We start from the raw sequence: 12,872 nt of genomic DNA, 5'->3' as shown, positions 1-12,872 counted from the left end.
TTAATGACAGACAAATTGAATTTGCGTTTCCGTAAACTTAGAATATATGTCTTTTTTTCCCTAAATAAGATAAACACATTATTTATTGACCCATTTTTCGTTGTATTTTACTTCTGGCACAAATTCTTTTCTGATCACCCTGTATGTTTATTCATGAACTTTATTTCATACATTTCCGTTCAGTTTTTTTAATCCTAAAAGCAAATAAATACGGCTAAGCATGTTTGTTACATGAGTACAAAATAAGTTCCAACTCTGCAAAGGCAAATTGAAAAATATGAATAGAAGAAACAGAGTAATAATGCGAAATAAAATACAGAACACCGAAATGAAGTTTGATCTAGATATCGCAGTATCAAACAAGACCCAATCTTTATAGTATTAGAAGATAAGCATAAATCTTATTCTAGATTTATCTAATCTTCTAGATTTATTTTTTCTGAAGTAGAGGATGATTCTAGTTACGAAGTCACACATAGGAACGTACTTTCCTTGCGTAAAATGTACCTTGCTTTTAACAGATTCAGATGAGATTTTCGATCTTCAAAATATGGATAGAGGTATCCCCAATGGTTGAGGTTGCATTTTGTGTATATTTACAATTCTAAATTTTTTTTAATCGTCGTTAAATAATAAAATAAATAATATTATAAAACTATATTGTCCTTTAAATTATTTTTAAATAAATGAATTTTACAATATTGCGTGCTAATTTTTTTTTTTGATTCGCTTAAATGCACACATGTTCATAAATAAAGAATAAATCAGAATCGCACGAAAATTGAACTCGCTATCGAAGTCAAAATTCTTGATTGTCCGTTCAAAACATTTTGATGGTTTTATATTGGTTTTAGTGCGATTCACGATTGCCCAACATCATTTGATGGTCACCATCATCCAACATTTTCCATTATGCGTTCATGGATTTTGATATGGCAACAAACTTCCATAATTCGATGATTGAAAATGATACTTTAATGCTATAATGGTTAACTAACAATAGAAGTTTGATTCTCATGAACCAACAATCCATGATGGTTCCAACTATACATTTCCATGATGGCTTAGTGGGAATTCTTGTTGGTTCTCAGGAATATACCATCAAAACAATTTTTTTTAATGTTGGACAGTCATAAATCAGTTCGAACTCCTATATTGGGATGATGGTTGTTCATGATCATCCCATTTGATTTCTAGGAAAGGATGAGGAAATTTCTTCCGGATTAACATGAACAAATCATCAAAACAAGTTGCTATTCTTATGTTGGACCATCATAAATCAGTCGAAATTCCTACTTTGGGGGTGATGGTTACTTATGTTGGTTACCATCAAAAATATAATGGTTTATGATGGAATTATTGATGATTACCATCAAGATTATGTTGTTTCATCAATGGAAAACCATCAAGCATTTTGACGTGGGAAGTTTAAATTTTACCAGTATAACTACCACGCCCATCCTGAAGAAGAATATGCAAGTTATAGGAAACCACCAGATGACGCCGATAGTATGTCACGATGACGAGACTGTAAGAGAGGGCAAATGAAGAATGGTAGAAAAAAAGTCAAATTGAAGCATGTTGATGATTTTTTTTTGCGTCATAAAACTATTAGCACCCTGAAATGTTGGCCTTTTCTGGTGGAAATAGCTGAGGAACTTGGAATTGCCCAAAAAGTTTTATTTAGGACTTGACAGCGATTCTAAGATGATGGAAATCTCAGTAGATGTTACGTTACTGGTCGCCCCCCTAGTTATAAGCGCCAAATGAAGACTGGTATTTACCAGTAGTTGCCAAAAGAAGCGGAATGTTTAAATCGGAACCATAACAGTCCAAATATATCCGGGCATTATTCTAAAACAACATGTACGTTTGATTACCAGTACCGGTATTCCTCAGGGGTGCCATTTGTGTTTGTCATGGGTGCAGAATTTGTGTTTGTGGACGCCAGTTCTCTTCTAGCAAACAACGTAAACGAATGCCTTCAATCTGAAAATATTAGGAATGGCCAGTATATTTACCTGACTTGAACCCGTTAGAGCATGAATAGGACATGCTTGGCCAATGAGTGTAGCTCGTCAACTACCTTCGACATGTACACCGGAACTTCTAAGAGCATTGCTTGCTGAGTAGGGTATTCTTCCCTAAGATCAACTTGATAATTTGATACTCAGCCTGCCTATGCGTTGTACGGACTGTATTTCATCGTAATGGTGAAATAGAATGTATTTACTATCATATTAACTTTGTAATATTAAGTTTTCGTAAAGGAAATATTACTTTTAATTGCCCCATCGAGCAAAATCATATTTTTCATGAATGATATCATACAAGCACCTTTTTTTATTCCTTATCTTTTGATTAATAAATAGGCTTAATGAATAAGTCAGGTTTGTTTTGTTTCTGAACCTTTATATGCCAGAGCTCACATTATCCCTAATACATTGACAAGAGTGTAGTTACACATGTAGGACGAAGCACATTAAAACTGCATTGAACATAAAGAAATTCAAATTCAGAGTTTCAATAATTAGATCATATTTTCTACATTAGAGTCAAGAATCTAAATCAATTTAAAAGAAAAGAAAAGTACGTTTTCGTGTCTGCTATAGTAACTTAATATATCATCTGCACTAGAAAAATTGCATACTCACGGTTAGCCCTAGAGTTCATTATTAGTGGATCTTAGTGCGTTATTATGCGATCACTACTAGATCAATAATTAAGACAAAAAGTGCAAGCTTAAGTTTCACGCATACTAATTTCAGGTTCAAATTGCTGCATTCGTAACCTATGTCACCAAAAGAGGCCTCTTGACCTAAAAATTGTGGATGAATACCAAACAGAGGTCATTCATCTGTATCGTGGACTGCGCTGCCAGGGTTGCTGTTTTCCATGCTGTTTACAGGTACTTTTTTCTGATTAATTTTTGAATAGTAATACAAATTGACCACCGTTGAAAATATAATTGGTTTTCTTCGAAAAAACTATGCATATTAAAAGAATGTGATTAATATGTGAAAATTTCACACGCCAGCTCGCCACCGACGATCAAATTTTAAAACTGGCGAGTAAGTTTCATCTTTTAAAAGAATGAGTTGTGAATTAAACTATATACGACTAAGATCATCATTCTTTGATCATCCTGTTTTAAAGAAATGGCGCGTGGAAGTAATTTGAAATCAAGCGACGGTATTTTTTTCTGAAACAAAAAATGCTTAGAGATCTAGTTTTACTTGATACAATTTTATTTTGGTAAAAATTATTATTACAATAAATATATTTCGATTTTTCAGTTTCTACTCTCTTTTATGGTTACGGTCGCTAAAAGATGGGACACTGATGTGCCTTTTATATATATTTTTGACGCTCTGATTACAAACGGAAACATATTATGGTATTTTTTTAACTATAAAATCTATTAGATTATCGGAATTATATTTGAACTAAAATGAAATGTGTGAAAAGTTTCATACGCCAGCTCGCCACCGACGATCAAATGTTTAAAACTGGCGAGTAAGTTTCATCTTTTAAAAGAATGAGTTTTAAATTAAACTATATACGACTTAGATCATCATTCTTTGTTCATCCTTATACGACTTTGATCATCCTGCTTTAAAGAAATGGCGCGTAGAAGTAATTTGAAATAAAGCAACGATATTTTTTTCTAAAACAAAAATGCCTAGAGACCTAGTTTTACTTGATACAATTTTATTTGGGTAAAAATTATTATTACAATAAATATATTTTGATTTTTAAGTTTCTACTTTCTTTTATGGTTACGGTCACTAAAAGATGTTATACTGATGTCCCTTTTATATATATTTTTTGACGCTCTGATTACAAACAGAAATATATTATGGTATTTTTTTAACTATAAAATCTATTAGATTATCGGAATTATATTTGAATTAAAATAAAAAATAAAAAAGTAGGTTAAAAAATTTTTTTCCATTCATATTTTTTAAAAATTTATTAATTGATTTTGTAAATTGAAAAAAAAATTCAGTGATGAAGAAACTGTATCTCTTAGATCTAAATAAGTGTAAATAAGTGCAAATTTGAAATCTTATTGTTTTGATGATTTTGCTCCTTAACGCAGAAAAAGACACTGATATTTCATGATATATTTCTTAACTATAAGTTATTAAAATGCTAAATATAATATTTTTCACTTATTTTGACCTAAATTAATTCAAAATACTGAGAAAAATATGAAAAAATGTTTAATAAAAATTCTGCGTCGAGATAATAATTTAAAAATTGTTCATATATTATTCATATATGTAACATAGCGGTGAACCAAAACTTTAGTCGTACTAGGATCTTTTGAACTGAAATCAGAAAGTTTCCGAAATCTCACCAAGAAATTTTGAGATATAGAAGAGCTGAAGATGGAATAAAATACAGTAAATAAAAACAGATGGTCAAAAAACAGTTTATTTGACTACAATGAGATGCATTTCTTTTTCTCAAGAAACCTTTTTCATGCCTCAGTATCAAATAAAATTGTTTTATAGATTATTTTTTAATACCAAACAACCACAATAATTATTGGCCATATTCGAGATAATTTTAGTTAGTATGTTTTTAAGTGTAGCTTTCATGTCTCCCTATGTGCTCAATGTTGTTTTCATGTATGTTTTTGTTAAAAAAAAAATGATGATATTCTTAACTAATGGCAACCTGTCATAAATTATTTTTAAAATAGAAGTATGCTGTGGTTGTGTATTTGTGTCGCATTAGATCTGCACAATGGGCCATTGGCGATGGCCTGGTAAACATCCCTGAGGATGATCCGAAGGCATACCATTAAATTTTTAATCCTCTGTGGAAAGCTTGCTCTCTCGCTTCGGTAGCCCAATGACTTGCGCACGAAGTCTAACACTTAACGGTTGAACAGTTTAACAAGGACTGATACCGTACTCTCTTGGTCTCTTTGCATTGACCGCAGCCAGTGATGCTTGACTTCGGTGCTCTACTGGTAACCGTGAAATGATCAGTCCACTGTAGGACAAATAAGTATGTGTTGAGATATTTTGTAAACATGCTTTAAAATATTTAAGTATTCATTGAGATGTTTAAGAGTAAGTTGCAAAAGCTATTTCTCAAATGTTACTTTAATCATTAATGTACCATACAAGTTGGAATTAATTTTTCTGAAAAAATAACTTTTTAAACATCATCTAACTTTTCTTTTAACAATGACACCCATGTTAGAATTTTTTACCATGTATTTCGCGGTTGCTTGCAATTATTTTATTATTAGTATTTTCTTATTGATATAATGGAATAATAATGAAACAAAGAGCAAATAATTTACCTATGGAAATTAAAACTATTTTGAAAACAATCGATAACAAAGGAAGATTCTACAATATTTAGGGGAAAGTCTCCTGCTAAGCAAGTACAGGAAAAACCTGTTAGTGTCAGTTGGAAATGTTAAAAATTTTATCAAATCGTAGTTTGATGAAAACAAATTCTAAAGAGTGGAATCTTTGATAAAAGTTTTCCTAGATATCGCGGAGTGTAAGATTTTAAAATTTTGATCTGTTTACACAGTTGAGCTATTGTTTCTGAAAAAGTATCTTATTAAATATTATTCAACTTTTCTTGTAAAAATGTTTCCCATGTTAGAATTTGTATCATATATTTTACGGTTGCTTGCAATTACTTTATTAACAGTATTTTCTAATTGGTGTAATGGAATAATAATAAAAAGAGAGTAAAATTCACTTATGGGAATTAAAACCATTTTGAAAATAATTGATACCAAAGGAAGATTCTACCACATTTAGCAGACATTTCCCCACAAACTAGTCTGTTGCTTAGCAAGTATAGGGAAAATCTATTTGTGTTGGTCGGTATTCTAAAAAAAATTTCGAAAAATTCTCAATTGTTTAGCAATGAATCATAATTTGATTTAAAAAAATTCTGAACTGAGGAATATTTAATAAAACTTTCCTTAAACATCGCGAAGTGTAACCTAGTGAGATTTTAAAATTTTGGAACTGTTTGCAGCGTTTGGAAATATATTCTCCTCCAAACAACTTGTTGGGAATAGTTCAACAAGAATGGAGTCTATTCTTTCCTGATTTGAGTGTACAGACTGATGAAGGTGAAACTCTGTATAAAATAGGAGGTCCTGTTTGCACTTGGTCTTGTTGTAACAACTCGGATTTCCCTGTAAGTCTCTTAAATTTATCCGTTTATCATTCAAAAAAATAGTTTTTGATAATATGATTTAAACTTTGTTGAATGAAAATCTTATTATTTACTGGTTTAAATTTAATTCAACAAAACTGTATATTAAGCAGAATACAAAGTTTAAAATTAAAAATTCATTCGCTGGCAATTTTTGAGATTTTGATTGCTTTTGAAAATCAGGATGATGAAAAATGCTGCGATGAAATGCATCAGAGAGAACCCAGAATTAGTTACGAATTTATTCAACTTATCACTGAAATTTCTAGTTACCTGATTATAATATTTTCATAATTTGAAATATGAATTTCTAATAACAGTAAGGAAATAGTTTTGCTTATTACATTGATTTATAATTTCCTGAGGTACGATAATTTCAGAGGTATGATAAAATGAATCAAAAGCATGATATGTAATCTTAGAACATGGGAATCTCAGAACTTATAAGACTAGAGTATGGAATTATAACTGCACTTGTGGGCTATTTAGTATTTTGTATTTCGACTTTTATAAATATTGATGTTTTAAGTTGAATGACGATATTGCTAAACTTCCGTGTTGTGTTGAACTCAAAGAGCAAAAGCAAATCAAAATGTGGAATCTTTTAAATATTAAAAAAATCTACTCACCGCTATTTAACATTCCACCCACTAAAGGAAGAAAAATTTAATAATGAAATAAATCGAGATGCTTTCATTAAATCAAATATTTCAAAAATCGCATTTTGTTACAGATTTTTAACCATGTTATAATTTTAAATTTAAAGTACAGGATTTCTAAACTTATTAACTCAAATCTAAGATATATCTGAAGAAAATGTTAAATGAAATGTTTATTCTGTAAAAATTAATTTTACCATATTACGCAATGCTTAATAATCCATTTTAGCTGATTTCTTTGCTGGTCTTGTACTTTATTGATGGTATAAAAGCTAACGAATTAAGTAGTTTTCTTTTTATTTTCCTTAAATATGTTATAATTTAATGTTTAAGATTTATTGTAGTTATTATTCCACCATTGTGCGAAGAGTCATTCGGTGAAATTACTGTTCGACAACCAACTGCTGTTCGGCGCGTTTTTTTAAATCGCCAAATATGGGAATTTTTACGGTACGTTCCCGAGAGTTATCTAATGTAGACAGTTCTCAGAGAAGCGAATTAGAAATAAATACAAATAAAATGTTCTTATTTTTATTTAACTTGTGACATTTAAAGTAGAAATAATGATACATTATGATGTTACATATTAATTTAATATTGATGTAAAACGGAATAACACGAAAAATTACGAATAATTGCATTTTAATTAAGAAAAATGACACGATAATTTAAGAATAATAGCATATTATTGTATATTCCATCATTAATTTTGCCTCTGTTATACATATAATTAAACACCTGATAAAGGTGAGGTTTAATCACAAACATTCCGAGTTATCAAACGTTTATTACATAGAATGTAATGAATGTAAAATTTTCTCAAATTGCGCGAATTTAATATTTTCTACCTCTATGAAACAAAATATTAAACGAAGTGGTTACTATTTAAGAATTAATATCAAAGTTTTACACAATGCTTCCAGTTCATTTTAGTTAAAATTTCATTGCAGGATTTGGAATTTATTTACAGTGAAATGCGGAGCTGGAGAAATCTAAACCCGTTTGAATTTCTCTAAAATGTATTGAAAATGTAAAAATTAGAAACAATTCCACTACTCATCTGGTTATCAAACTTTTTTTATCTAGAAATATGAGATGTTTTGATGTTTTTAGTCCCCTCTTCTCTAGTTGTAAATCGTTAAACTTCAAAAATATTTTTAATTTTACTTCATATAAATATTAATTTGCAACCCCTTTATATGTATACTTTTTATATTTCATTTTTAACAAGGATTCCAAAATCTGCGGATGTTACAATCAATACAATTAATCTTTGAATATTAATCATCGCTGTTTATTATTAGCAATTAAGTTTAGTCAATGTAATAATTTTCAAGGAATTTGTTTACAGATTTCCAATACGCATGTGACCCGTGTAGTAAATGGTGAATGATGCACGTTAAATCTGTCGAGTCTCAAAGTCCTCCATGTTCCCATAACAAATCAATACCTCGGGGGGTACCGATCCAGGAGTTTCCTTGTCTTCTGGATTGGCTCAAAATTACAAGGCTACAGAGTTGAACATTAGTAGTCGTAAACCCAAAAATTGGGTCGGCTGTTCAACGGCGGTCATAAAATAAAATAAAATAAAATACGCATGTGAGCGAACCGTGGTGGATCAGGGGAGCCTTCTAATGAAGAGAAACGGGTTCGAATCACAGGAAAGGCATGTCGATTAAATTTCCAAATCCGTCAGGCTAACTGTGGGAGGTTTTTGTGGTCTTCATCTCCATGTAACGCAAATGCGGGTTAGTTCCATCAAAAAGTCCTTAACGAAGGCAAATTTCTCCAACCGCTTGATCCAGGAGTTCCCTTTTCTTGTGGACTGGGTTCAAAATTACCAGGGGTCGGAGTTGAGCATTAGTAGTCGTAAATAAAAAAAATTGGGTCGAATGTTCAACGACGGTTATAAAATGAAATACGCATGCGTAATGGTAATTGCCCCTCGCAGACAACTTGACAATGCCAAGTGCTCCTTTACATTGGATGCAGGTGCCCTTTTTTTCGTTATTCATTTATTGAGCGGATACTTTGTACTAGATGATTTAGATTCTTTTTAATTATTTTATATCTGTTTTGTTTCCTAAGGCCCCTAACTTAAAAAAAAGATCAGCGTAGGGTATACCAGTTCTATGTATACCAAGCAGTGGCCTTTGGCCTTAAAAAAATAAGTGTAGGGTATACCGGGCAAATGTACGTCTGCAGGATTAGACTGTGAGTGATGAACAGAACTATGTCGAACCTTCCAAGATCAAACTGGACTTTTCTAGGAAACCACTTGTACAAAAAATTTGTACAAAAGACATCAGTCACCGACGCAGATCCTATATCATTTTCTGAGATAGCCTCTAAGTATTTTGACGACATACAAGGACAGTGATTAAGTATTTCTTTTCGCTTGAAGTGGTGGGCAGAGGGCCAATTGTGACAGCGTTTAGTTTCGAAAATATTTCCTGTATAACCGGTACAATTTTCAAAGGAGTCTTTTTATCACTACCTGTTTTATTATCTACGAATTTAGGTACTTTATTTAAGTAGAACTAGAGCTGCACAATGGACTATTGGCGGCGGTATGGAAACATCTTTGAGGATAATCCGAGGATATGCCGTCGCAAATTTGATGGGGAGGGCTCCCCTACTTTGGCAGCCCAACGACCTGCGTGCGAAGTCGAGCAATTTAAGGTAGAATAGTTTAACGAGGACCGATACCTCTTACCCTCAGTCCCTACGCAGGTTGATCAAAGTGGTCACCCACCCGCTTACTGACTGCAGTCAGTGATGCTTGATTCAGGTATTCTACTGTGAACAGTGTCATTACTATCAGTCCACTGCTGGACCTATAAGTTTGGAATTCTATAAATATATGTTGAGAAGAATACAGTACCACAACTAAAAATGATGAGTAGATAAGTTGCGTTAAATGTTAAGGTGCATGTAATTACTTCATAATACATATACCTACCCCAAAAATGGGTTTTTTACTAAAGGAAGGATTAAATCGAACCGTTAGATTTTGTTTATTAGATACTTTTTATTTATTTTCCATAAAATTATCATAATTTTTTCTTGATTTACTTTATGAAAATTTTTGTTTTCCCAGTTTTAACTTCCCTTTTCTTTTACTGAATTGGATGATCTACTGAGCACGTCATTTTGGAGAGAGTTTTGAGGACAACACTTGTAAAACAATTTTTTTCATCTTTTTGTTTTTACATTTCAAATATTTTTTGTTGCAGTTTTTCAAAAATATTTAATCATTCATTTCGCTACAATTAACATATTAACCAAATGTGCTTGCATGAATTAGTATAAAATGAAGAGTTCTTGTGATTGTATGTTCCTCTATTATTAAACTCCACAACCGTTTATTATATCTTTCTGAAACTAAGACAGAGTCTGGAAGTTTCAACGCTGGTTCTCCATTCTAAAATTCGTTTGAAATTCTCTATTAGATCATTTGAGAGAGCAGCTATTAAAAAATGGAATTTTCTCATCGGTTAGGCTTTAGCTATTGTTTTAGATTAAACTGTAGATGAGTATTGAGTATAGCTAAGTGCGGCGAGATCTCTGCGTATCGCTTATAGCTCTGCATTTAGATGATTCTATTTTTTAAATATTTAAAAGATCGCATCAGTGTTGTTTGTTAGGCTTATAGCTCTATTTGATTAAAAACGAAATAGTTTGCCTCTTAATTTTTACTTGCTGTGTCAGATAATTTCAACGATCACATTTAACGTAGCAGCTTGGGCTCAGTTTTTTTAAAGTTATCTAAAACCTTATTTTAATTTTGAGTTAGATAAATCTTTCAAAATATGTTTCTGAGAGAGATGTCTAAGTCAGAATCTGAACTACATCATTGAGTGGAATAAACCAATCTATTGTTTTAATTTTGCTATTGTGAATAATAACTTGCCGTTTGCACTTAGACATCTCTATAAAATTGAATAATTAAAAATATGTTGTAATTGAAATGAATAAAAAAATGTGTTTGTATTAAATAGTAATTTTAACGGAAAGGTGGAACTAATTCGACTTGAAAAAACAAAAAAACAAATCGCCGTACTATTATTCACATTAATGGAGCTCATTAAATTAAGGTAATAGTTACATATTTAAATAAAAAAGTAAGCTATGAATAAAAGCAAAATTAATAGAAAAAAATTACTTAGTTGACTAGGGGAACTGTAAAAACTCAGTATTCTAATATTGGTAATAATAATGCATAGTTATTGTTAATAAAGAGTTGAATTGCGGGAACCCAAACCCAGAATGACCATACGCTAAAAATAGATGCCTCGTCGGACAAAGCAGCCAGCTCTTTATTTTGTGAAGCATTCATAAACGTTTATTTTCTGTTCGCTATAAATGTTTAAGAAATCATGAAGATAAGATGCTTTTAAAAACATTTTATTGTATAAAAGATTCATTTGTAATAGTTTAGAAATACAGCTTGTTCTGAATATGCATATATATACATGATATTTTCCCAGGCAGTAAAGCTGGATAAATTGATTATTATTTAAACTACAGTGCACTCCCGATTATCCGGGTTAATCACCGGGACGTTCATTTTTTAAAGAAAAAATGAACATCAGTACAAAAAATATAAAAATTACTTACATTTGCATGCTGTATAACATCAAACTGGGAATTTAACATTTACTGCCTAAAAAAAATGTGTAATGCGTCTTTGCTTCTGCTGTTTGTTCATCTCTTGCCGTATATTGACACATATTTTACGTACCGTAGTAATCCGTAGTCACCGTAATCAAATCCTCGTTCTCCAATAAAATCAATCTAATAAAGTTTCCACAGATTGTAGAGCAGCAGAATCAGGAATTGTATTTCCCTCATTTATTACATCTTAAGCATCATCACTATTTGATTTAACAACACAGTTAGTAACAATTTCCTCATCTGTGAAATACTGGAATTCAAGCTCACATACATCACTTTGAAACGAATTTTTCTCATCAAGAAACCTTCGATTTCTTTTCCTTGTTCAAAAATACTGTTATCATATTCTTCAATATCTGAAGAAGATTGTTCATCAAGCGATCTTTCTCCACGTTAACGTTGACTTTGACCATGATATTCCATATACTGCATCCAATAATGAATATTGCTTTCAAAAATTGTTATAACTTCATTGCAGCGATTATTATCAATAAAAACATTAGANCGAGGGATAACAAAGATGTAACAGCAGTTCTTTGAAGTTAAAAGGAATGAAATTTATAGAGAATTAATCAAATTACAATGAAACTATCAAAATGTTTTTCAACTGAAATAAAATCCCATTGTTATGCACATAAACTAAATAATTTTTCACAACAAGAAACAATCTTTATTTAAAACAATTCTCTTAATAAAAGCAATAATGACTAAAAGTATAGTCTTCATAATGATAATTTTAAAACTTTTATTATAATTTACCTTTAATTCAAATAAATGCTTGTTTAAGTTAATTTTACAGCAGGGTAAATTTTTTTGCATTTGTTTTTCTACATACACATCTGTTCTTTTTTTAAAGAATAAAGCTTTTAACTCTATTCTACTCAGTATTTTTCTGTCAGCAAAGTTGCAGTAACGAAGTTTCCTATACTTTACAAATACGGTTACGCGGACATGTCCCTTTGCATTTAATAACTAAACTTGAATTTAATCCTTTTCTCGAAAAACATTTGTAGCGGAAATCAAATTTCGTATCTATTCTTTCTTTAACATGTACATTTACATAAATATTCAATAACCACTATAAATTTTCTACAATGTTTATAAAATAGACTACTCAATTTAGTTAGATAAAAAGAGAATTATAACTTTGGTAATAAATTATAACTGTTGCTAACCTAACTATGGATTTCTGACTCATTCTTGGCAAACTGTTTGTTACCTTCTCAATGCCAATACTTATTATAAAAAAAAACTATGAATCAAGAAACTAGCTAACGTACTACAATTGAGTCCTAAGTTTCTAATATCTCATTTAAAGCTCTACTTTCGCCA

At 30.9% G+C, this 12,872-nt stretch overlaps 1 protein-coding gene across 1 annotated transcript in view; it reads left to right on the top strand.

The window, feature by feature from the left end:
* LOC107436814 (phospholipid scramblase 2) overlaps positions 1–12,872 on the top strand; it is a gene marked incomplete in the record, with an annotated part of 76,082 nt that overhangs the window by 3,520 nt on the left and 59,690 nt on the right. Inside the window, 2 exon segments of the mRNA XM_071181427.1 lie at positions 2,769–2,908; positions 6,022–6,186. Of these exon segments, the coding sequence (XP_071037528.1) occupies positions 2,769–2,908; positions 6,022–6,186 (305 nt within the window).

This window comes from Parasteatoda tepidariorum, chromosome 5 (assembly GCF_043381705.1).
Source record: "Parasteatoda tepidariorum isolate YZ-2023 chromosome 5, CAS_Ptep_4.0, whole genome shotgun sequence".
Taxonomy (NCBI): domain Eukaryota; kingdom Metazoa; phylum Arthropoda; class Arachnida; order Araneae; family Theridiidae; genus Parasteatoda; species Parasteatoda tepidariorum.
Note: the sequence above shows the minus strand (reverse complement) of the source record. Positions and strands in the feature narration are given on the sequence as shown.